The 27412-nt window shown below is 39.2% G+C and overlaps 2 protein-coding genes across 2 annotated transcripts in view; both read left to right on the forward strand.

Moving 5' to 3' along the window:
- MTFR2 (mitochondrial fission regulator 2) overlaps nt 1-27412 on the forward strand; it is a 486796-nt gene that overhangs the window by 340672 nt on the left and 118712 nt on the right. The window lies entirely within an intron of this gene.
- Nucleotides 15071-27412, forward strand: part of AHI1 (Abelson helper integration site 1) — a 128723-nt gene continuing 116381 nt past the window's right edge. Inside the window, exon 1 of the mRNA XM_075707708.1 lies at nt 15071-15219. Within this exon, the coding sequence (XP_075563823.1) occupies nt 15071-15219 (149 nt within the window). The remainder of the gene's footprint in view (nt 15220-27412) is intronic.

Genomic DNA, 27412 nt, shown 5'->3' on the forward strand with positions numbered 1-27412 from the left:
AACTCAAAAGGTATTCAATTTCAATTAACAACCAGAGAATACATAAGCAGAGTGGCTACACCGGTGCCAAAAGTAATGCCGACACCAGCCAACAGCAGGTGCTTAGAGAAAGAGTATAAAACAGACAGAGTGATCCTTTCCCTAGGAAGGATTTTGGCAATCTGGTAAGGGACCTTCTGAGACAAAAGGCATATTTGGGCCATTACGTTTACTGGCAATATGAATCTATCCTATGTATATTTTTAAATTTCATTTTGAAAACAACCTTATTTCTAGCCTCATGATCTTGGGGCCATGAATCCAACAAGTGCTTCCTTTGTTTTTCTTTTAGAGTTCCCGTGTTACAAAGTGCATAATCATTCCTTACTTGCCTTCTCCGTGACTTTATCATGTTTCTTCCTCTCAACCCACCTCTGGTCTTTTTCCACACCAAAGGGGTCTCTCCTAATCTATTAACTCCCTCTGTTCCATACTCCTGACCAGTATTTTTGTACTTTGTATCCTAATATTTACTCTCTGGAATGAGGTAACCAGAACTGCACTTAATGTTCAAGATGTGAGCATATTCTGGACTTATTTAGTGGTGAAATGACTGTTTATTTTGCTCTCTGTTCCTTTCCTCATTCTTTTCATGTTTTTGGCTGGTAATATGTGAGATGATGTTTTCAGAGGCCTGTCCAAGGACTCCAACATGTCTTTCCTTGAAAGTAACAGCTCATTTAAAGTCCATTGTTTTGCAGCCATAATTAAGGCTTTTTCCCCCCACCTTGTACATTATCAATATTAAAACTCAAGCATCATCTTTTTATCATAGAATCATAGAATCGTTTAGGTTGGAAAAGGCCTTTAAAATCATCCAGTCAAACCATTAACCTACACTACCAAGTCCACTCTAAACCAATCAAGGGTAGACTAGACTAAACCATGTCCCGAAGTGCCACATCTACCCGTTTTTTGAACACTTACTAAGGAATACAAAGTCCTTTGGCAACTAGCCCTAGTTTTGGCCATCCTGAATGATTTTTGATTTTGGAAAATGTCTTCATATCCTTGTTCCACCATTTTTTTCAGTCTCTTTATGAACAGCTGAACAACACATTTCCCAGCATATGCCCTTGTGAGACTCCAATGGAAACCTCCCACTACCATGAAAACTTACTAATCTTTTAACCAGTAATTTATCCTTGAAATGATATTTTTTCTTCGCTCCTGCTGAAGTTTGGCCTCTTCAGAAACCATTGTGAAGGACTTTGTGAAAAGTTTTTGGAAATCCAAATACGCTTGACTCACTAGACCACCCTCATCCACATGCTGTTGACTCTAAGAACTGCAATACATGAGCGAGAGTGGCTTCCCTCTACAAAAGCCATGCTAACTTTTCATCTATGTATTTGGCTATTAGTTGTATTCATTATTTTCATTTATAAAGATTTGGCTCATAATGGAGTCAGACTTATAGCCTGTAGGTTGCCAGAGCACCCATGGACTTCTAAAGTTTGACATCACATTTACCTCCTTCATCTCCTCAGCTACAGTAGCTGCTACAAGAGGCAAGTTACACACATTTCTTAGTTCACTATTTTCATAGCTGAGCTCTTTTAAAACTCCAGGGTGGCTCTGGTAATCTGATTATTCTTATTCATCATTCTACAAAACATTTTAATTTCTTTTAAAATACAGTGACAAATTGGCATAAAAAATGAAGGAATATATCCTGCAGGTTTCCTATGTAATCCTATAGATACCTGTACTTTCTCCTACAGAACTGCATCTTCCCATGGCTTCTTGATGGCACCCCCACTAGGGGCTGGATTTGGTATGCGTAGCTTAGTAAAACTCTTTTCTAAGACTGTAAAATGTGAACATGAAATCTCTCAGAAAAGCAGCTAGGCTAGGTCTTAAGAGAACTATGTGTGTTTAAGAAAAATACTAAGCTGAGCTTGATTCACTGACTAAAGAAGCTAGCACAGGCTGTGGAGAACTGCAGTGAAACGGCAAGTAGCTTCTAAATGCAAGAGTTTCTATCCTGTCCACATCCCACTGAAAGTGAAAGAACCACTACGGATAGACAGCACCACCAGATTAATACAGTTTTAAAGGCACCTCCTTAAAATTCTTAGCAGCTTTGTCATTGTGGCTAATGTTCAAACAATTTGATAACAATTTTTTTCAGCCATGAAGAGGTTTTGGAGGAGGAACATAGAACACAGGAACTGACATACCAGATCAGAGAAGGTGGTCAGACTAGGAGCTGTGACTACTATCCTATTTGCAGTAGTGCTCAGTAGATCTGCTACAAATTCAGAGTTAAAGATTATAGCAAAGTGCAAAAATTATACCTTTTCTTAACTCCCTAAATCTCATCTAGGTTTGGGGTTTTTATATTCTCATTTTATACTGTCTTGAATCCTCATAATTTCTAGACTCTTCTGCTTTGTGGAAATCCATTCCACATATTAAATTTCAATTCTATGATTATTTTTAATCTATTTTAAATGTACTACCTTAAAATTCCATTAGCATACCCTGGGGTTTGTATCATGAGAGAAGATATAGAAATATATAACTATCTCACTTGCCACTTTTATCTAAAATGTCTGAAATCTAATGAGTTTGCATGTTAAATTTCAATCGAACATATATTTCATATAATTTTAATTTCACTCCACTCATATTTTTTTAGCTCTTGTCAGAATGAGACGTGGCAATACAGCAGAAATGTTGTTCTACAGCAACTTGTATTCCCCAGAATACTAATGGGTATAGATTAGTGTAGATTACAAGAAAGCCTCTAAATACTTCTACCTGAAGGTTTTAGAGTCCCCAGTTTCAGATATTTTTGACCAGATTTAGAAAAGTGTAGGATCTGGATGATGATTTTCAAATTAGATTTCTGAAATGTTCACCCCTCTGTTTCCATGTAGCACCTTTCCCTTTCTCTCTATACTCCCAGTGGTCCATTTCCTTCATTTCTCTCTTCTTCATGTTCACATTTCACATTGTTTTCACTCCACAAGCATGCATTCAGATTTTTACAATGCACTTTTTTTCTGTTGCTTTATAAAATCCTAGACAAAAATACAACTGTAAAGACCTTTTATAAGACTGTTAGAGACTGCCATTTCAACAGCATCATCTGTCATCTTAATAATGTCCCTGGTGCAAGCCCGCAGCAGAGCACATCGAAGCCTGTAACAAATCCTGTCAGACAGTCCTGATAAGGTCCTTTCAGCTGGAGCCTATTCAGACTGTATTTAGACACAGTCACACTAGGCCTGCATACTGTCAATTTTCCTCTGGCCTCTGTAGGCTGTGGAACTGCAGGCAGGCTTCCCCTGCCTGCTCTAGAATATTTCCTGTGCATAGTTTTTCCTATATGTCCCCCAGGCCAGTTTTCCTAAGCCTTCCAGACAAGGGCTGACTGACTGTATATCCATCCTCCCTCCGCCCTCTGGAGGTCTGGTGTTACAATTCATCCTTCAAGCACATGTGAGATTAAGGCATTATTTGCATGCACCTCCTTGTTGTAGATGATTTTTAAATAAATCTTGGGCATTCTTTCAGGTGAGGTCATAGGACTCTCAGGAGACAAGAAATTCAGTCCAAACGCATCCCAAATTCTGCCAAGGGCTTCTCCTCCATGTCACTGGATCTGCCTTCTATGCAGCATGCTTTCCTCTTTCTTGGCTGGCTCCGCAGTAAGTCCCTATCATAATAAAAATATTATCTCTTTTTTTTTCTGCCTTTCCAAAGCTTCGTGCCCAAGAGCTTCACTGGATATCAACACAAGGTGTGCCAGGCTTCTGCAATTATGGCCAAGCATGACATGCCCTGCAGCCCATCCACCTTCTACTTATACAGCTGCTTGCAGGTGGTCTGTTGGTTGTGCCAGTTAATACAGGGAAGTATCTAACAGCCCACTGTGCCTCCACTGAATTTAGAATTGCATTTGGAGGTCTGCTGTCCTTAATGACCAAACATACTCTCTTGAGGGCAACTGCCAGAAGACAGTGTAGAGAAAACCTTTCAGCCTCCCCTCCACCCATCTACTGGAGCTTGCCAGCAGTGCGGTTTTTAAGACTCAGCATTAGACTGTCATTTCTTTGTCTTCCTTTCTGGGGGATTTCCACATTCAAACCACCATCCCCAGCAGAGCTGCTGGAGAAGACTGACTTCATGAAGGATGTGGCTATCTCATTGTTATAAGTCAGGACAACTCAAGCTTTGAACAAAATGGAACATAGAGAAGGCAGAGCAACCGCCTTAGGCTCCATACCCCACCCTGTCACCACTCTGTTAGCCCACTAGCAACACAACCTTTCCTTTCATCTCCAAGGAGTGGAGATAGGGACCATGCAGAATGGGGCTGAGCATGCACGTTGCAGGGCTACCAGCACCCATTAATGTGGATTTTGGTTGAGCTGCTCAGTGAGAACCTTGTCTATGAGAACTGCTCTGCTGCTGTCATTACCAGTTAAAAATAACATGGTTTCAGAGTTGAACAGTGACTGGAGCCCAAGAAGATGAGAATTCTTCTCAGTCTTTTATTTAAGGACATGATTTGGCCACTCCTCTTGGCTTATCTCTGCAGACACCAACTTTAGCTTGACCATGCTTATATGCAGCCAGAGTTTCAACGTCCTCCCATCTGCATCTAAGGGATCGAAGCCCAATGATCCTGCACTGTCTACATCTGACACAGGAGCCTGACAGCATCTGGCTGACTCCACACACATGGAAATGTTCCCTTACACAGTGATTCACGAACGGTAGTTCCCCAAATTGCAACAGCACTTCTTACAACAGATAAAATGTAAAATCCAGAGCTGAAAGCAACAAGACAGGGAGGATAATGTTATTTATTATTTTATACAGTGCATATATGGTACTATACTGTGTATTATTAATACTGCAATGCAGTGAGCAGAAGGCAGAGTATGTGCTTAGGAAGCAAAAATACATAATCTTTAAATTTGAATTTAAAACCCAGGAACCTTTTCCTAAAACTGAACAGAGCTAAGTACAGCAGCCCCAGGTTTTAGGTTATTCTGTTTGGGTTTTTTAGGTTGATAACAAAACAGTAAAAGTTGGGTGGCAAAGAAAAAATGTCAGTCTCACTCTACAGACCCTCTCAACACTCCACATGGTTGCCTCTAAAAATACCTATTTATCATCTTCTATATTACATTGAGATCAAGGGATGATAATGACAGAAGACTAGAAAAATGCAGGCAATATTATCTCTAATTTATTTGGTGCATAAAAGATTATCAGAAAAAAAGAAATATGAACTGCAGTTTCCTTATCTTTTGTATATCAACCCACTTTCTGTTAGAAGGCTAAATTTTATGTAAAGTGCATTAAAAGCAATTTTGCAAAAGGTCATAATTGCAACAACAGCTAGCATTTCCTAACTAACCTTGGGGACTCTTCAGTAAATTATAATATCCAGTAGATGACATCTCTCTATTAATAGATACAAAAACTGTCCTGCTCTTCATAACACGTGTATGCCACATATGGAAGTAATTTCCTGTTACTGTATTATCTGGACTATGAAAAAGAAGACATTCACTTCCAAGAGGCATGACTGACAACTTTTCTTGTATTTTCCAGCAGGCCTAGATACATGATATGAAAGCTCTGAGGAACAGAGCTTTTATATCCTATTTATTATCCCTTTAATAGGAACAGATTTGTAGCATGATGAGACGTATTAGCATGGTCATATATGTATTTCCCTAGCAGGAGACAAACATTATTTTCCACTGCAACTACATGTGTAACAGCCAACATTTTTATTCCTCAGAAGAATTTTTGTTAGTGAATGTTAGTTACTGAATATATGTACAGTCTTTAATTTTCGTAAATACAATTACTCTAGTTTGCAAACAACTTTAATCAATTAAACTGAGGTCATTTAAAGCAGCGTGTCAGTCAGAAATAGACTGGGGAGTCTTGATAGATCTCATGCTGCCATAACTTTAAATACTGTCAGCCTTTAGGATCAGGTTGTGTCTGCTGTTTTGCTTGTGCTGTACTCTTTAAAAGAAACCAAAACCTGGAGATGACTAAAATAAAGTAAGTTCAGAGTATTATGCTTTCAGACATAAATATGTAGAAGAAAAAACACAGCTTTCCAGGAGGGAACTTACTTAGTACAAGTCATAAGCTGGTTGAAAATGGTGTTATAATCACATTTAATAATGATTTATTTATACAGAATAAGGTACTTATTACGACTTATATTATTACGACTATAAGGTACTTATAAACGACTTTATAAAAACACACAGCAGAATAAACAGGTCCCTTCCAACCCAAAGCATTCTATGATTCTATGATTCTATTCTGAGAAAAGAGAGGGGGTGGATAGTTCTGACCAAGTCTCCGTGGCACTCTTGCTGGCCTGGCTGTATCTGTCAAGTGAGCAGTTTGCAATGCTGCAGCTGCACCAGGCAACAGTCTCACTGCAGATGCAGTTACATGGACAAACCTGGATCTGGGCTGGAAGATCTTACTTGCCTGGAAGGAGGAGGAAAGCAGGACAGGGCACCACGTGGAACAAAGCAGTTCTGCTAGTCTAAGCTGCATTCACACTTAGCGCTACTAACTTAATATGTAGCTGCAGTAAATACACTAGCAAAGCATGCCCAGTATAAATCCAGATGAGAGGATGCTTGTGCTTAGAAGGAGTGTAAACTAGATAGTAACAATAAAGTACTACATATACCCTCAAAAGGAGGATACAGTTTGGAAAGAAGGAAACTGAGAGAGAGATTTCCAACTGCAAAGAAAGTGATTACATGCATGTAATCACCTAATAGTAAAGAGACGAAGAAAAAATTCCAGGACTTCAATAAAGCACTATGGTCTCTTCTGTGAGTATTCTTATGGATTATTAAATGGCATATAAATAGGAAAAGAGGTCATTGGGGTACTTTTAAAAATCAGCAAACACGCTTAGTCAAGGACACACAGTCTGTCTATAAAACTAATTACAAGCAGGCTGTATCACATTCTCTCTCATAAACTTGCACATTACAGAGCCAAATTTAGGTTAATTGTAAGTTGGAGGCAAATGCAACAGCATTTCAGTTGCTGAGAAATGTTTCCCTTTATTAAAAAAATAAAAAGAAGAAGAAAAAAGAAGAGAAGAGAAAAAAAGAAGCATCTCCGGAGGTTCACTCCTAGCTTAGTTTCTGGTTTGTGTCAACTTGTTTATATCAGCTGCTGATTTGCGTCACTGGCTTGGCTTTGTGGTTGTATCTGGGGCCTGATGGACACCCTGGTGCATTAAGAAATTCACCACAACAGTACAGCATGTTAAGATCAGATAGCACAACCTAATGTTGTTTTCTTAAGCACACACACCACACACAACCCTACTAAAAATTACTGGAGGCAGCTAAGAAAGGCAGACTATCAGTTTGATGCAAACCAGGTTTAAAATCAGATAATGAGGAAAATGTCCATGCAGCACCAAAACAGTGCATGCCAAATATTTTTAAGGGTACCAAAAAGTTGTACACATATTTTTAAAAGGGTTTGCATTTCTAGGAATCAAGATATCTTACATCTCTTCCCTTCCTCTAAGTGTTTTAGTACAAGTGTCTTGAACCACTGCATACTCACTGTGTTGTGCAGGGAAATTTTTTACTTTGAGCTGTAAAACATTACTTTAGCTATGGCTTTAATTAGCTTCTTGGAAATTAAAAAACCAAATCCTGAATATTTAAGCTTGAATGTCTGATCTGATCATTTGGAATACTGAGCACAATATAAGTTAGATGCTCTGCTTAAAACACATGTATTTTATAATATATTCACAGTGTATAGAGTGCCCATACAGAACTCAACATTATATTTTAAGCTTTGTGCCCATGATCAGACAACACATGTTCACACATACAGAAAATGAGCACTTCAGAAATGAGTAAAAGGTAGTGCATGATGCCTTCTTGCTATACCAGACGTATATAGGCTGAAAATGTCAAGCAGGGACTACCACAATTCTGAGGGCAGACTTCAATAAAGCTAATAACCTTTTACTTCAGCTGATGTTCTGCTTCACATTTTCTGTCCAAGCTTCCACAACCAAGCCTTAGAATTCTTTCTAGTTTTGTGACACTTCATAGACAGTCTAGTGAATAAACAAAGAGAATACATGTCTATAATGTTAACAGAGATATTTCATAAGAGAAAATAAAATGTTTCAAAACTATGTCTGCTTTGTGCAAACTTCTTTTAAGAAACACTGAAAGTAGTTTCAAGAGCCTCAAAATATACCATGAAGATGCTCCTGAAATAAAACATGGATTTTCTGTTTAAAAATTACAAATTTGATCAAATTTGTGTTAAGATATTAAAATGTCTTTCCAGATAAACATTAGTTTAAATGTTTTGATCAATCTGTTTTACTTCTCCTTTTCTGAGAACTTAAAAATATTTTGCTGTTGCCCAATCTGAAATGAAGTCAGATTTTGAAATCTCAAATTGCTGAGTAAAGTAGAATGATTATCCCCTAGGTTGTTCTGATAATATACTGTATTTTAGATGGAGGAGCTGAAGTTCGAGAGATTAAACAATGAGTCCAGGAAGGACCACCAAAGCAAAAAACCTTACAAAAAGCAATAATCCAGTTTTTAAGCAATGGGTCCAGGAATAATCCAGGAAAAAAAAACCACGTCGCAGTCTGTATAGTCTAGAGCTGGTTTTCGGAAGTATATGGTTCATTCCAGCAGAATGTTCTAACAGCTTAGCTGTATCTTCTTTTCCTTGTCTTGGTCCTCAAGAGGAGAAACAGAAATGGTGCTGTTGCCTGCACAGAAAATGGAAGGGATGGTCACGAGAGCTGCTATAAGCAGCTTTAGGCTTCCTAAAAGATTCTACAATGTACGAGTAACTCCTTCAGTAGTGAGTATAATTTCATGGGGGGGCTGTGCAGTACTGCTGCTGTGAAGTAAAAAAGCTGACCTCCGTATCTGTCCAAACACACAATGCTCATTCTCATCCTAAGGATCTTCCCTCTTTTCCCCCTCTCCTATGTGTTATTATTAACACAAAGCATCATGTAGCATCCTGGTTGGAAGGTATTAACCTACAGTCATCCCTCTTGATGGATAACGAGAGCTTCAAGAGGAGCTGGAACATGTGGTGTCAAAGAGAAAGGTATCACTTGGCAGCTTAGTTTGCTGTGTTTGACCTGCATTTTGAAGTAAACAGCAGTTTCTGTGGAGGGTTGTTATGATTTACTCTTTCAGAAGTATAATAAAAAAGCAAATATTAGACACAATTTTTTTTTTTTTTTTAAATTAGTAATCCGTGTTGAAGCGCAGTTGGGAGAAGCAAAAGAGTTTTGATTTTGTTCAACACCTTTTGTAAACTTTTCCACATCTCTCTCTGTATCAGAACTCCTCAGCTCTGGAACTGGGAGCTTCTGAAAACATTGTGAAGTGTTAACACAGCTGGTGGAGTCCGCCACACCAGCTGGAAGAGGCACACTGAGGATCTGGCGAGTAGGAGTGAGCCAGAAAGCTGAGCTGGAGTAGCTCTGTGGTTTCAGGGCTGTGGCACAGACCTTGGGCTTTAAGGTATCCTGGCCCTGCTGGCTCCAGCGTAGGAGGGAATGACCCAGCTACAAAGGAACGATGAGGAGCAGTTTAGTTTGCCCATAGCTCAGAGCGTGAAGACTCTACTCCCTGTATGCCCAACTCCAGCATGGGGAGAATGGGAAGAAGAACACAGAAGGGATGAGCACTCCTCTCCGGTGGCAACCTCACTGGATCTGTGCACCAAAGAGCACCGTCACCTCGTCCACGTGGGAGCTACTTCCCTTCGGGGCTCCTCTGCTCTCCACCACTGCAATAAGTCAGGAGTTTTGCCTTCCCCATGTTCTCAGGTCTCTTTTGCTCCTCATTCAGCCATCCCAGAGAGTTTCCCTCGTTCCCAAATTCTGTCCTTTCAGGCCTCCTTAAAAATAGCAGAGGGGCCCTGAAGTATGCCATTATGACAGTCAGAGAAACTTGGAAAGGAGAGTTTGCAAAAATATTTACTATGTGAACTCCCTTCTGCCTGTCTTCATAGGAACTGAACTAAGTGACCAAGGGGGAAATTTGAAACCAAAGCTTCTAACTGAACCCACAATTAAATAGAAAATCAACATGCCCTGAAATGACAACTGAAAAGCACAAGTCTTCACTGTCTTTATAGCTTTACAATCATTTTTCCAATTTGTTTAAGTATGTACTAATTGGATAAGAAACACAGGAAGATGACTCTCTGGTGCTTTGTTGACAGCTTAAACTACTTCTCTTTAGTTCAGAGGTTTGGCTAACTGCTTATTGTCAATTCTGACTGTTAGTCACTTACTTTGATGTAGCAAAGTTGGAAAACAAGAAGTTAAGTCAGCCCTTTAGTCCAACAATCCTCTCTAGCTGAGATCATAAGAATATGCAATTTTGGCTGTCATGCTTACATTTTATTTCTTCAGCCATTTCAGTATTGGGAGATAATTAGTTTACTGTAGGAAGAAGGTATACATGACTTTTTTAAAAAAATAGACAAGTAACAACTTTTGAAATAAACAACTGTGAATTGAAAAGTGTACATAAAGTTCTTTGAGTCTTTTCGCTTAGTTTTTCACACTCCTACTTAATTTTATGTAACTGACATGGTAAGAATGATACCATGGGTGACGCAGAGTTCGTACAGTTAGATAATGTGATAGACATGGTATCGAACCGCAACGATTCCTTTTAAAAATGCCATGCTTAGTTACAGATTTATATACCAATAGACAAATTTGTTCCCAAGGTCATATTTTTTTTCCTCAATGCTATTCTTAAGGTGTGCAGACAACCTGACCTTCCCAGCATGCTGCACCAGCTGGTCTAAAAGGAAGAGATACATCCCACGCCCACTGTGCTTCTCAGCCTCAGAACTAGAAAACTTCCAAATAATCCCAGGGAGAAGGGTAGAAGGGTGGTTGTGAATGTACATATAGGCAAAGCATCTTAAAGAAGAACCAGAGATTGCCATCTTGAGTACTTGTTTATAAGTATTTTCATACTGTGACTCTATGAAAGACACTTAAAAGAATTATCATTGGCCTCAAGAATGATCCTGAACTCTGAAGCTGAATAGAATGTCTTCTGAAGACAAACCTCAGGGATGGAGATACTTTGCAGAGAGGTCAGTGATGGTCACTTCAAGTCTAACAGAAAAGGCCTTGATGGTTACAGGTGTACTAAAATGTAATTAACTTTTTAATGTTGATATACCCAGCCCATCTTTCTGCCACTACTGTGAAGCGAGGAGATACTTTTTAAGCATCTTGGCCTATCAACATAAAAAGTTGAAAGCTTGCCTGTCAACAATATTATGGAGGGAAAGCTTGGTCATGACAGGCTGTAGCTTAGAAAATAATTACATATTAATCTATGATTAATCTTCTGACTCAAGTGAAATTGAAGAAACCTCAGGAAGAAACTCAGAATGGGACTGAACTGTGCCTTTGTCCTGAAAAATATATCGATAGAGATCTGCGTGAAGGACAGCGTTTCTTCCTGAGGCTGTGGGAAGCTGTCTTCATCAATAGATGAAAGAAGGATTAAGTAACTGCCCTCACAGCGAGGTCTCTCCCCTCATACTGAAGCTTCATGGTAACACATTGGGCCTGTCCAAAGGTTGAAGCCAAGAGACACTTCTAAACACCACTTCAAGTAGCAGGACATGTACTGCAGTGTTCAATTAAGTTTGAAATGTTGAGGAGGGCAGCCTTTGCCAACAGCAAAATAACATCTTGGTGGAATTCGTGTAGCTGCATCCCAATAAACAGTGCCAGATGATAAAGCACTTTATGCCAGATATGGCAAAAAGGGCCAAGTCTTTCAATACACATAACTACACCAACGCCAACAAGAAGAATCAAAAATATTAGACTGATGTCAACATGTGCATTGCCAATCCTGACTTCTTTGGTGATGTTTCTGTAATGTAAATCATGCTCAAGCAAGAGTACTTCAGGCTCAGGAAGTACAGTCTCTGTGGAGCTTTGCGCTACCATGACAGAGATAGTTACAGCAATGTAGGAGAAAGTAATTCTGAGCCCAAGAAAGTCACTGCTTGGCACCAGTGAAAGCTACTCTGATGATATCTGAAAGCCCACTTCAGTGGTTGCAGGCACATGGATTGTCCATCAGAAGGAGTATTAGGTATTGTTCAGAAGAGACTCCTGAGACTAAACATTAGAAGGAGACTCAGATAACTTCAAAGGGAACTAACAAAACTTTCACCCAAAACAATGAATGATACAGATTTAAATGGTGAGATTTAAAAGGTTGAGGAGAGTGAAAAATAGGGGAGTATTTGCTCCTCCATTCCAAAGGGTGGGAAGTGGGGAAGAGCTTGTGGGACTGCCTTATCAAACAAAAAGTTCTCCAATGTTTGGCCATATGTACTGGGACAGTGTGAATGTAGATGAGAGAGGGAGAATATGAAGTAAAATATGGTTTTGTTAAACAGTCTGCCAAAGACTTGGCTTTCTTTAGGGATATTTGGCCAAAATTTCATGTTTTTAAGCTGTTGCAAACCAGAGAGAATACGGTTTTGCGAGAAATATGTAAACAGGTCAGTATGACACTCACTGTATGAATGGATAACATTTTAAGACAGAGTCAAAAGCTGTAATGCAGTTATTGCTCAACTTAATTGTTTAACTGGTGCCAGTATCACAGAATGAAAACACAGTTTAATAGATTACAATATCAAACTACTGGCTTGGTGACCACTTCAGGTCAAAGATTCAGTCTGCTTTCTCCCTACAGTTTAACAGAACACAGGTTTGAGAAGAGTAGAATTCTTTTCCTCAGTCTGCCAAGTGACCTTCAACAAATCACTTCAGTGCACCACAATTTCCCTACAAATTAAATAAAGCACAACACTTATGATTCTTAGCAAAGTACTTTCAAAACAACTGATCAAGTTCTAGAAACTGTTCAAGTGTCATTACTTGCATATGTTTATTTGAATGCACCACTTGGCATGTTAATGTTATTAAGCCCATTATTTCTGTGAACACATAAATGCTTTCACCCAATTTCTTAATTTAATGAATACATTCATGTAAGTTACTACAGATGTCCTTCTGATAAGTTTTTGAAACTCCTGCATGATGCAGAGTAGGGCTGCTCTCCCCCATCACTATTTTTCAAGAAATCTATAGTTCTTCATTTAATCTTCATTTAAACTAGTTTCCCTCACACAGAGGGAAGAGGTCTTAGAAAGAAATACTGGTGCAGCTAGAGCAGGCCATTTAAGATGCTAACCATTTCACCTATCCCTCTCACATCCCCACTGGAAGACTAGCAGACTTAGTAAATTGGAACAGGCATGCACTTTTCAACTATTGCTGTGCACAATCCATCAACTCAGAGCAAAGTCCTGCTCCCTGCTGTTAAAGCCAAGACTCCAGGCTGAAGCTGAACAGCTAATACCTTCATGTCTTGTGCTGTTAACTCTGCAACAAAATGTTCAGGGAAAGCTAAGGCACAACATGTAAATACTCTGGTGTTCATCAGTGAGTTTACTGGCTCATTATTTTTTAAACTCATTGGATCATAGGATATTCATATTATGACAGGATAACTTGGGCTCGAATGGACCTCAGGAGATTTCTACTCCAACCTCCTGGTCAAAGCAGGATCAGCTGTGAGATCAGACAAGATTTCTCAGGGCTTCATCTATTCAGGCTATGGAAAACTCACAGCCCCACTGAGCAAATTGTTCCAGTGTTTGATTGTTGTCACGGTAAAAAAGTTTTTCCTTACGTCCAGTCTGAACCTCTCTTGCTTCAGCTTATACCTACTGTCTTTTGCCCTCCACCACGCAGCACTGTGAAAGAGCCTGGCTAGCAGTTCCTACTGTCCAAAGCGGGTCTTAGGCTCATAAAAGCCAGATTCCTGCCAATGACATCAGCTGTGCAATGTGACATTGACCCGTGGAATCTGTCTGCTCTTCCCCAAGCCTTTCCTCTGCACTGGCAGGACTCAACACCACCTGGGCCTCCATGTCTTTGACCCTCATTCCCAAAGCCATTCAGTCACTCCTGATATACTCAAGGTTCCTGCCCCAGACGTATTACTGCTGCCAATGTGATTAAGCAGCAAGAGAAATAGTACAAGGGCCAGACAAGCCTTGGCAGCTTCTTTGCAACATGCTGGATCCAAGTTCCCAGCAAGCAACAGACCTCCCTAGACAGCAAGTCAGATCAGAAAATTGGGCCTTTTGTACCCCCAGAGGTGAGTCCCCCACTACTATCACTTGTGACTTCATCTTGGTGCTAATGCATGGCTCATCAGGTGGCTCTGTTGCTTCCCCAGAGATGGCTTTCTCTCCCTTGCCTGCTACCAGCACACTGAACCAGTTCTGCAGCTGCAGATCTGCCATCCTCCTCTCGCCAGGAGTCACAAGCTTCCTGCCTTTCCCAGCCTGGGACTCTCCATTTGCCCCACAACTGACCACGGTCTCTGGCCGCCCTCCCTCTGTGCAGTTACAGGTTCAGGCTTTTGCCTCTGCAGGATCTCTATGAAGATGTCGTCAACATCTTTTTTATGTTCCCTGATGCTGTGCAGTTTGCTCTCTTGCTCCCACAGCTCCTTGTCTTAGTAAAATATCTCCTCAACTAGTGCACACCTTCTGCAGGCAAGGACACTGTTTTCTCCTGCTCCAGCTGTTGAGAGAGGCACTGGGTACTCTGCAGCCTGAGATCTGGAGAGCTTTATCCTCCCACTGGAGCTGTGACTTGAGTAGAGGCCTCTGCTGTGCCAGGGGTAGTTGCTCCATTCGGTGCTGGGAACTGTGCCCTGTGGTGCAACACTACTGTTGATGAGTCCCACATGGCCTCCAGCAGATTGCTGGCCCCCTTCCATGTGCCTTTCTGAGCAAACTGCTGCTTCTGAGAGCTGTGCCCTGGGACCTATGCTCTGGGACTGCTAACTCTAGTTGTACTAGTACTTGATCATCCCTAATCAGGATCAGCCTTTCCCAGCAGTAGAGGCTAGATCTGAGGATGCCAGAAAAGAACCTCCCAGAAGATCTAGAAGCAAAGCCGAGAGCTGCTCAGCAAGCAGCGAGCACTGTCAGAGAACAGGAGCCCGAGAAGCACCCCAGCTCCTCAGCACGTGCCCAGTCCCATGCCAGTCTGAGTGCGGAGTCTCTGTTCGCAGCTCCTAGTCACAGCATTCCCTAAGGGACACTGCTGCTCCAGGATTAGGCTGGCTCCACTGCAGGGTCCCTTCTCCACTCACCCATGTCACCTCCACAGCAACTGAAAACCCACCACAGGCATCTTCTGTGCCTCGCCAATGGCCCCCCCTGCAAGAGTCTCTTCTCATGAGACCATGAGACTGCCCGAAAGCCCTCTGAGCGGGGCTCATTTAGCTCATGGCTGCGGCTGCCGCCACTCACTTCTGCCACCAGCGTTGCTCTCATAACATTTGAAAGCCAATGGGATTCCTGTAGAAGACATCACTTGATTTTTAAGACAGATTCATATTTTCTACTTTCCAACAGCAGTTGGTTTTCAAGGGACTACATGGTCTTGTTAAAATGTCAGGCATTTCATTCTTAAATTCCTCAGACTCCTTGGGTGGAGAGTATAAGGGTCTAGATATTGCTCATCTTTAATAATTATTTTATTCCATTACTTAATTTTGGATGCTTCATTCACTGACAAATGCTTTATCTTACTTAAATGAAAAGTGGACAGAAAGTGCCTTAAAATGTCATTTTGCCTTTCTCTGGACTTAAAAAAATCTCAGCCACCCAAACAAGAAACTATGTTTTAAAAGCAGATAAGTTACACATATGAGGTCATGCTGTGTCCTTCAATGTGCACATACTGCTCCCACTGAAATGAAAAGGTTGCATGTGCACTGAAGGGCAGGCTTTAGGTTAAAATACTGATATCCTGTTTAGACTAAGACAGATATCAGTAGAAGTGATAGGGTAAAAATGCAACCAAATATTTTTCTTGCATCTTTTTACAGTGTCCATGTAATTCTCTGGGCAGGAGGGTCAAAACAAAATAAAACTCAACACTTCAAAGCTCTACATAGGCTAATAAAATAAAATAAATGCCAACACTCATAAGTTGTAACAAACTACTATGAGATGGAGAAAATACTGGTAAGAAAAATATTTCTAATCCAGAATGTCAGATAGACTCTCACAGGTGACAAGAGGAAAAAAGATCTTAAATACAAGAAGAATGTGCTTTAAAATAAAGTAGAATAATAAGCTGAAAGTTAATAATACAGCAAATAAGGACTAAGATAACTAAACTATGTCATGTGAAAGGTTATGAAAAGACTTTGAAGGAGGAACAGTCTTTGACAGGGGCATGTGCAGTTCTCATTGCTATTGACAGAATTTGTACATATCTATCAGAGACAATGTGGTTAATTGTATACAGCAGGATTCATAGATAATGAGAGAAGCTCCACAAAAATGAGGAGCAATGATTTACCATCACCATTCCTTCAGCTGTCTGACTTCACTGGTAGGCATTCCCTTATCCAGTTTACATGGGACTGAAGATCTGTGTGATGACACTGAACTCATATTCTTTGCATACTACCAGGAGGCAGGTCTGGAGTCATGAATTGCCCACGACAGATAAAACTATTACCACCACATCCTCTCAGGTTGCAAAATTAATTGAAGGATTTGCATAAAAAGTACTTTCTTAAAACGGGGGGGTTCTCCCAAACAGTAGAAGCAGTGAATATCTGCTATCTAATTCTTGCCATGAAAGGATTAAAAACCTGAATTTAAACATCCAACAGTTTTGAATACACCGTTCTGACATATTGTGTCCAAATCAAAGTATTTGCGGATTTTAGTGGGGTTTATTCTTCACAAATGGGTATATTCTTGACCTTTTGTCCCAATGTGGGATGAAAAATATTTCCAAATCTTGACATTTTCACAGAACTGAAATCAGGTTTGCCAGCTTGCACTAGTTAGCACAACAGCCGTTTCAAAGGAAAATGCAACTATTTGATGTAAGTATAGATGAGAACACATATTTAGGACACAAAGGGCTAAAGTAAACTTAAGCTGTTGTTTTTAACAACAAACAAGTATTTCTGTAGTTGCAGGGAGTGAGCCCGAGGGGCCTGGACACTGCATGCATGTACTGGGCTCAGAAACACACTGGGATGCAGTGCTTGGAATTGCTCCCGCTTGCGGGTTCACTGCACCACGGACGGACGGACGGACGGACGGACGGACGGAAGGAAGGAAGGAAGGAGCTCTGCAAAGGCCCCTGATGTCTTACATCTCCAAAGTCACTATCATGCAAAGTGAAAACCTTTACCCCACAGCTTACAAGAGGTTTCTGAAAACCCGAGTGAGTGGGTAAAAAAATCCTGGGCTTCTATGGAAGCTGAGCTACTTGTTGAGTTTAGGGAGATTCTTGGGGCAATGCTGCACACAACTGTTGGAAATGTTTGTATTTAGCAACAATGGCAGCTCTTTTGGGCACTGTTAGCCTGTCAGCACCACAGCAGTTATATACTTTCTGTCTTCTGCAATGCACCTTGACCAAGCTAGCTCACGCACTAACACACGGCTTTGGCTCAGGAGAATGAGACGATGCCTTTGTCAGGACCCTGAGTGCCCTAACACGACTTAATGGTCTTGATCAGCCTCACCTGAGGACTCCATCCACACTCTCTGCCCATCAGCTCAGGAGCCCCATTTAAACTCGGGCTGTGCCAGGTGATCTGGGCTGTCTCTGGCTAAATCCCTCCCTTTTTCCCTCCCTGAAATTGTCAGATGGCAAGTGTTCTTAACTGCATCGTCTCCCTATATTTTGTGTATTTACTGTTATAGTTGCTTATTATGTCTACCTGCAAGAATTCACTGTAAAACTAGAAAATGGCAGCCTTGTAATGCATCACACTGTCAGCCTTTTAGGATGATTTTGTCAAGAAGCAAGTTATGTGTGTAATAATACATTTGTGCTGATAAAGGTCAGTATGTTAACGGAGACATGAATTGAGTAACGCAGCACCACGATATTTCAGTGCAATCCACCAAGTTTTCCTAGTTTGTGACCTGTAAAGTTTCTTATTAAGTCAGCATATTAGCACCAGTACTATAAGAGGTCATTTGATACTGCTACTATGTCTCATTACTAAAGGCACATTACAAAATATTAATGACCGGCTTTTTCATTCACCTAGTGAAACTGCTTCTGCATATAGGCACTACTTAGGAGATGACAATAACTTACTTAAAAAAAAAAAAAAAGCAACCTTAGTAACTGGTTTTAAAGTGATTTGATCTATTTGGGATCCTGAGAATGTAGCATAACAGCTTATCTGCAGGACACAAAATACAAGGCAAAATACTTTATGCTGTCAATTTCCCCCCCAGAATGATTGGAAATAAGTAGTACTAATAATTAAAAATCCCAATTCAAGTATCAGTGTACCTTTTTCTTTTTCAGTTCCTAAGTTACAATTGTATAATCACTATGGATAGAAAGTGATAACTAATCTTGCGGTTCTGAAGCTCTACTCACAAGTACCAGCTGGCACAAAAGATGACCTATTTTTCTTCTGCACCAGTTATTTTTTCCATTGGCAACTTAGAGTAAGTTACATAGCTTCAAGCTACAAAATCTAGTTCTATGTGTACATAGCTAAAATTTAGCACCCGCTTGTCAAATTTGAGAATGAAATTTCGCAGAAAAGCACCTTAGTAATGTATTATGACAATAAAATATGGGTAAATATTAACAGCATGCATCCTTTGTTGTTTCTGTTTACTTTAAATGGGCAGTACTATAGTTTAGTTAACAAAAATGTACTCCAGCTAACCTATGGTGGTATGAAATAGTTTTGCTTTAATGACAGTATTTGAAATGAGAGTTCTGTTGTACTTTGGAAATGCTAAGAGTTAGTCTAACTTTGCTCTCCAAAATCAGTATGCAGTTCCTTGAGAACAACAAATCCCAAACACTACATGAAATTTCCTCTAAAAGTCAGATTTAGGACATAGCTGAAGGCATTCTTCCCAGTGAAACTCAGGACTGAAAAGCTAGGCTCACTGCTAGATCCTGTAAGGCCTGGAAGGCTGGGCGCGAGGCTGGAGCTGGGAAGTGGGCTCTGGCTCACAGTTCATCTGGCATGGCATATGGGTTGCTGGCCTGCAGCTAAGGCCAGGGTTCAGGTCCGATTCTGTCAGGTTTTCAATTAAGGGCAGTAGGGACAGAAGACCTATGTTTATCCTGGAAATTGCAAGGACTCTGGTGTTGACGCAAGCACCAGCGATGGAAGATTCATGGCAGTCACTGGGCTGTAGTTAGTTGAGTGTCATGCTTAGCATTTAAGACAGCAGAGCTGTAAGAGCTTGCTTTGCTGCTGCAGTGTGTGAGATTAAGAGAAGCAGCGTAAAGAGCTGACGGTGGCAAGGGGCCAGCTTAGCATTGCATCAGAGTTACCTCGCAATGATTATAACTGGTTTGAATTAGGTTTAAGGTTATGGTTTGATAGAGCACAGGCTGGAAGTTAGTTTTAATGATGGATCCTTTACAGTCTAGGGTAAGATCTCATGCTGAGAATGTTGGAAACACTGACTTGCTTATGGAAGTTTCTAGAGAAGCACAGACCTCACAGTTATGGTCAATTCTAATACTGGAGTTGACGTTTAAACAGCATTGTGTACACAGATCTCCTCCCTGTCTTGCTGGGAGATGACATTTGCCTGCACTCGGGTTGAGAAGTATTAGTGGGACTTGCAGTATAAACAGTTCTTAAGTTTAGTGCTAACTCTGCAAGACCTATGGCAGTAGAAAATAGCTAATGCTGAGAGAAACAATGGGTTATGATAGGGCAATTATAGACTTACTGGCTATTATTAAATCCAGGAAGAAATACATTAAATGACTTGCACAGGAGTCATATTTGACACTAATGCTTGGACTGGCAGAGAGCTAGAAATCTTTTAACTTAAATTTGGTACAAAACACTCAATAGCTTTATCATCACTGTCGTAATCATCTTCTTCCTGCCTTTATCCTAGAAAAGCTGAATGGCTTAATGAAGTCACTATATTAACATCTCTGAAAGAATACAGAAAAGTTTTCCATGCTAGGGAACTCTGAGTAGCAAAATGGTATAATACATGTTACTTGTATGTAGATTGTTTCATTTCTCTAACCAGTGTGTCAATATAATATTAATATCTCTAATAATGACTTTGTTCTTGTAGTACCTAGTACCACATTAAAAAAAGGTGCTGGATGAAGCCAGGCAACTATTATAGTAGCTTCTCCCAATTTTTGTAATTTCAGAACATCTGACTGTGCTCATTGTGTGAGGATACTTCAGAGGATACGTTTCTGTTTGAATAATACTACATCTATTACATGCATCTGTGCAAATGCTAAATGTATTTTGCATCTTAGTTAAAAAGGATTTTAAGTCTCTGTAGCAGTTTTCCCATTTTCTTTTAATACAAAACCTGAGAGTTGGTCTTTGTCTTTCAGTCAGTAGGACTACAAAGTTGTCCAGATATGAAGACCATGGGAGAATCACTAGTGCATCTTAGGAGACAGAGAACCTGTTTATGAAGTTTTTGTAAAATCAAACAATAGATGAACTTGCACCTGCTTAATTTACTAGTCAGGATGTATAGTGGAACTCAAAGATGTAAGCAGCTGAACAGTTTTATGATAGGTAATTAGACAGTAATAATAATATTGTCAACTAATAAGTACCATGCCTACAAGTGTCTCAGGCAAGGAAGTCTACTGAAATACTTAAAACCAGGTTATTTCTTGACATTTAAATAGGTACATGATTTCATTACATGAGCATGGTAATAAAGTCCTTTGCATTTCAATTTGTTGCAAATTGGTAGCTCAGAAGTTATTTCTACTATTAACAAAAAAGAAAACCAAAAAATTAATAATTTTTTTTCCCCTGTTAAGTAACAAAGGCCTCAAAGGTGGAATACAATTTCCTTTTTAATGATCCACCACATAATTAACTTGAATATCTAGCAAGAGTATTAATAGTGAATTTATTGAAGTGCTGCCAAGTGTCAGAGCGTTTCAAAATGTAAAGTGAGAATTTCAGCATGAGATTAAAACTTTTTGAATAAAACTACACAAATTACCCAAAAGGGATTGCAAAATTCTAATATTACTTGTATTATAGTCAATCACTTCAATGTGAAAAAATTAAGTCTACAAAAAGTTAAAAAAACTCAGCAGTTTCTCGTAAGTCATGACCTTGCATGTAACCTCTTAAAAAAAAAAAAGTGCAAGGTGACAAAACTGATATGATAAATTTAATGAGTAATTGCAGCAGACAAGATAGTATTGGATTGATTCATCACTGCTCATTAGTCTTCAGTATCAATTAAGACACAGTCCCACCTCACATTTAAAGTGTGCAGAAACAAAGTCATTATGACTATTTTTAAGCCAAAAATATTTGATCTGTGTGTTAAATGTGCAATGCTTTCCCCAAGTTGCTACGTTTCCTTGGCTTGCCCCAGAAAGAAAAGGAGGAAAAAACCTAAACCAAAACCAACCCAAACCCCAGAAAAAACCACAGAAAATGAGCCAGCTTTCATCAACTTATAAAATGTCTGCTAGCTTCTCTCTACGGTATTTTCTGTTTTCTCTTTTTCTGTACAGTATAGCGTAGAAGTCCATTATAAGACACTTTAAAAGTAAGAACAAAGTTTCACTTAAACTTGTATTAATCTTTTCTGTGTAGTGCATTTGGAAAGTAGTAAGTGGAAATATAATAATCATGAGAAAACAGGGAACAAATTTATTCAGGAACTTACTAAACTGATCAACATACATGTTCAGCAAATAATAATGTAGCACTCGATGAGAAGGACTGGCATTAAAATGAAAGCTGGATGCATATGAAGCAATGTTTTAAATTTGTAAAAATGTGGTAATCCTTTTTGTTTGATTCCTGCACATGGAAGTTGGAAATATTTATTTTTTTTTTTTTAACAAAAAGACCTTGTATTTTTAATTATTGCTCCTACAGAACTCTAGGTATACAAGATGTATGGCCAGCTTTGCAAGTTTCTAGAGATGGTTCAAAGAAGGATCACAAAAACAGAACTGTAGAAGAGTTACGAGGTAGGACTAATTCCATTTATTAGAAAGAAAGTTGAGGTGACATAAGTGCCTGTGCTGAAGTACTTAGAAGGCTGAGGTATTTACTAGGCTCACACTAATCTTCACCTTTGGAACTGGGAAGGATTTTTTTCTGTCTTGGGTTGGCAAGAACTTTTGCAACCTTTTGCTTCCCTCAGCAGTTTCCAGTATGGTTTGCCTGCTGATATCATTCATCTTGGCTTAGTCAGCATCTGTCACTGCAGAGAGCCAAACCCTTGCCTTTGCTTGGGACACATATAGCTTAATCTTCTGAGAATGGAAATATTTTACTAAAGTCTTTAAGATTTATGTACAGGTACCTGGATAAAAATCTAACAGCCTCTTACCTCCATAGGTTGATGAGATGATTTAATGGTCCTTTCAGCTCTTAAATATTATGAAATTTAAGAGTAATCTAATAAAGAAGAATTCTTCAGATTTTCTGTTTTGTTTCATCTTCTGGCACTAAGAAGTATGCCCCTTTTGATTATTTTACTCCAAGTTTATATTAATGTGCAATTCTGTGTTTGGTGGGAGAAGTCCATATTTCACAGAACAAAAACAAACACTTCATCGCAGACTCCAATGTGAAGCCACATATTGGCAAATGATAATTGTGGGTTGCTGATTTGGAAATTCTTTTCATACACTTCAGCAACACAAGATCACTGTTAGAGGCAAATAAGTAATTTAGATTATTTCTGCTGGTTCAAGTCAACTGAGAGACCTTCTTGCTTGGCTTACAAAATTTGTCTTTTATATGTTCACTTCTTAAAAAAGCATCAATTTTTACATATAGCTGAATCACAATTATAGACTTAAGTTAATTGTAATATTAAACTGAGAAAACATGCATTTCTCTTACACAAAAAAGTCTGAATGCTGCAATATTTTCAAGGTAGCTGAATACCTTTCTCATTTTTACTATTTGATAGACAGTCTGATAAGAATTGCTGGAAAAAGAACTCCAAAGGCATACTTGTCCATCTTGTAACCCGTGCACTGTGATTACACAAAGCCCTGTTTGCGGAGTAAGAGAGCTGGCCTCAGCTCTTTTGGAGGCATCCTGAAAATGAAAATTTGTCAGATCACTTCTGTAAAAATAGAAAAATGTATTGAATTTTTTATCTTTTTAGTGAATCAGCTGTCAACCATAAATGGCTAAAGATAAGACACTTCAATTTCACAGTCCTCTTTGCCACTTTAAAGAAAATGATCAGTGCATACTCAAAATATCACCATGTTTCTCAGCCATACGTGGACTAAATTGTCGCCTAATATGTACCATTGTTCTGGTGACCCACATGTTCTGTGGAACTCAAAAACCTCTCAAGTGGTTTGCAGCTGACAGCATTTGCTTGCTTCAGACTTAAGTTTCTCTCTCAGATTAAAAAAAAAAAAAAAGACTTCTTTTTGAATAAATGCACTGCTTATTTTTTTTTAGTAACACAGATGTAAAAGTCTATTAGAAATTAAGGTATTTTTTTTCACTGAAAAGCACCTTGTTCTTTTAAAGTTTGCTTTGGTTGTATCTTTATATATTCGTCTCTTTTCAATTAAAAGAGTTTAAAGAATTTCTGTTTTTCTAGTTTTGCTTTTTTTTCCCCTGTTTTACTCAGCTAGGATATAAGGCAACTTGGACGACAGAGGCATTGATGTCTTGTGTCCTTGTGTCAGACTGGTTTCATTGCTAATATTCTCACATTTAGTCAGGCATTTCATAGCCTTTGTGCTTGATCATACAAACCTCATGCTGGTCCAAGGCCAGAGAGGGATCATAGTTTAACCTGCTGTTATCTGCACTGCTGACTGTCACAATGTTTTCATGAATCTGTGGGTTTCAGCTAAAACTGATGCCTGTTCCACTGTCTTCCTGAGCTGCTTGAAAGAGCATCCTTAGCGCTGTGGTGGCAGAGACAGGCCATGTTTTCTCCTTACCACTTCAGGAGTCTGGACTGGTCTCAAAGACAGAAAGGGAGAAGTAGAAAGTCCAGCTGCTTGAGGAAATTCTGCTTTTTTTCTTAACCTGTGCCTGACAATTATTTTCTTCAGCTTTCTTTTTCCTCTTGGTGTAGCAGTTGGAAGTGGTCTAAGTTGATAGCTTAGAGAAAGCAAAGGTGAGACAGAGAAGAGCAGAATGAAATTAGGGGCAAGTTTGGTTTGGGGCCCAGGGGTTTGACCTATACAGAATCGTGAACTCTTGTACCAGAAGCGGAAATTTTCTTCTTTGCTGTAGCGTCATGTTTGAAATATGGCTATCTGCAATTCAGATGCACCTAATACAAGCACACTGTTACCTCCATCATTTTCTCATTTATGATCATGTGTAGTTGTTACAAAGAGCTGACAGAAAAGTGCATTCTTAATTATGCAGTTATTATACAATAACTAGTCCTGAAACATACGTTATAGAAGAATTATATAGTGAAATGAGCTTGTGTGCACAAGTCCTAAAAAATTACCTGTCGCGCTCAGTTTACACAGAAAAGCCAGTATAAGAATGTATTTCTTTGTTGATAAACGAAGTATTAAATCTCTCCAGAACTATCCAGCAACAGGCTGCTTTTTAGGTAACAAACTGCATTTCATTAGCAGAGAAGTTGAAATTTGTTATCGCTATCAAAATAACTACCAAGATTGAAGATTACAGGAAATATGCAAGGGTATATTTACACTCAGGGGGGTTTCCTTACTCCTACTCCAAATAGTAGTTCTTACGCAGGAAGGCCATGCTGGGGGGTACAACTCTTCCAAGAACTGGGTCACAATTTTAACCACTGCAAAAATTTTCCACTAGTTTCAAGTCTTAGTTTTGCCAACTAGGCAGACCAGAGACATTCTAAACAGAGCATCCAAAGGACACTGTGTATATTTTTGTCATTTTTCTCTGTACTTTCCTCCAAATGTAGTAACGTATTCTTTGTAAAGTAATCTTTGTAATGCATTGAAATAAACCCATTTTTTACTTTTGTCGGACATCTTTTCTGATCTGAAGTCTGATTTCGTGGTGGCAAATAGTAGATGTTCCATTCACTTGTGGGTGGGAACATTAGCACGTCCTGACTCCTCTTGGAGTGTCATGCCATTATAGAGGTTGGGAAGTCCTGAAGAATCTGCTGGGAACATCTCAAATTAACTGAAATGACTTGATCACTGGCTGGAAACTTGGGTGCCAGATTTGGGGAAAGAAGCCTCTTAATGAGTATGTGTATAAGTCTATCTGTAGGAAGAGAGGATCTGATATTCAGGGATTGCCTTAGACTGTCCTGTTCATACTCTGCACAAAGCTGGCAAGTTAATGAACTATTACTGACATAGATTCTTCAGGGACAAGGGAACTGAGGGGAAAAAAACTAATCAAAAGACAGATCCCAAAAATCAGAACACAGTATGTGTTCTTTATTTAAAAAAAAAAAAAAAAAGATTTTTTTCTCTTGCAATATTGGACTACTTCTACTGTTCCATAAGCTTTTGAAAATGTTCTCTGTGAAAAAATTATTATGGTGAAATGATCAAGTTAAGGACTATTTATGTATCTGGATCACATACATACACAAAGGAGCTTGAGGTGGCTTACTTGATAGAAAGAACATGCTCACTTTTCCTTGGGAAGGATGGCATTGTAGAGACTGGAGAACACAAACTTTCTTTGGCAAACAGGGAAGGTATGGTTGCTTTCTGAAAGGAAAAGTCAGGGTATTCATTCATTCCTCTGAGCCTAGAGAAGGTCTAGAAATTAGCTGAGTAGGTGATGTTGCTGTATGAAAATTGTTTATGATAACCTCAGATCTCCCTAAGGAACGGAAAGATGTAAGAATGGACTAATGGGAGGAAGAATTATTTTCATTTGGTCTTAGTTTCAACATCCACCTGGTTTTGGGGAGATGAAGGGAGTTTTCATCTGAAACCTTATAACATCTCCTTAGTTAAGATATCCTTCAGAGTAAAGAGAGAACATTTTGCTGGTAGTTCATTGTCCCTCCACACATGAGGATCACACAAAGACTTTTAACTGTCCCTTTCAGCTGTTTTGCGGAAGCCTCGCTTTTCAGATTTGGCACGTAATGCAAACATGGGGATGTAAACTGAGCTACATGTTCACAAAAATATTAAACCATAAAGATACCAAATTTCCTCTTGGGTGAGGAGAATGCAAAGCCAGTATTTCTTATGTGGTTTCTGTTTAGAACTGCTACAGTTTTGAACAGAAACTGAGTAAGATATGCTTAAATTTACTGTTTGTAGAGCTTTGTTCTCATCTTGGATCTTCTACACATTCCGTTGCTCAAGGGAATGAGGCCAAGAGTTTTATTTTGACTTTATGACAACTTTGTACAGATCTATCTGGTACTGAAATGCATGATGCACTGGTAAAAAAAAAAAAAAAAAAAGGCCAATCTTTATTTTAAAGCAAATGAATTCTATCTGAATGGAAGCTAAAAATCTTGTAAGTAATGCTCCTTTTCAAAAGGAGTAGGCAATAGTCTAAGTTAAGAAAACAAGCTGGCCAAGGGCAAAAATAAAAGAATAGAGGAACGATTAAAAGTATTGGATGGCAACTACGTAACACTCAGCTGAGCAGCAGTTCCTATTTTAAAAAAATAAAAACCATGGAATGAATAATCAAACCACTACATGACTGAAGTAACATCATAGTTGTGCTGAAAATAAATTGTGTTAGATGATAGAGTTTCTTTCTGTGAGAGGGTAGCAAGCTTTGTGCATAAGGAAGAGACAACAGATGTCATACATCCATCTTTTGTAAAGTTTTTGACACTGTCTCACATAACACTTGCATAAGCAAGCTACAGCTACCTAGTGTAGCGGAAAAAAGCACATAGATGGTATAAAAATGGTGGAAAACCTACTTAGAAGGTTTCATTATCAATACAGAAGGCTGTATCAATGTGACATTTGCAGGAGTCTGCCCTGGGTCTGATACTATTTGATGCATTAGTTATTGAACTGGGTGGTATAATAAAGAGGAAGCTTTTTAAACTGTCAGTTATACCAGCCTGTGAGGAACTGCAAGCATTTCAGACAAGAGGGCTATAATTCAAAGTCATCTTGACAAACAGGAAATAAATCTGAAAAAGGAGACTGCAATTCAGTAAGGACATGTGCAAGACTTAAGACGCACAGCAAAAAGCATGCATAAAGGTTGGGGAATGTTAAGCTGGCAGCTCTGCTGAAAAGGATCTGAAACTACAG

This window comes from Pelecanus crispus, chromosome 3, assembly GCF_030463565.1.
Source record: "Pelecanus crispus isolate bPelCri1 chromosome 3, bPelCri1.pri, whole genome shotgun sequence".
Taxonomy (NCBI): Eukaryota; Metazoa; Chordata; class Aves; order Pelecaniformes; family Pelecanidae; genus Pelecanus; species Pelecanus crispus.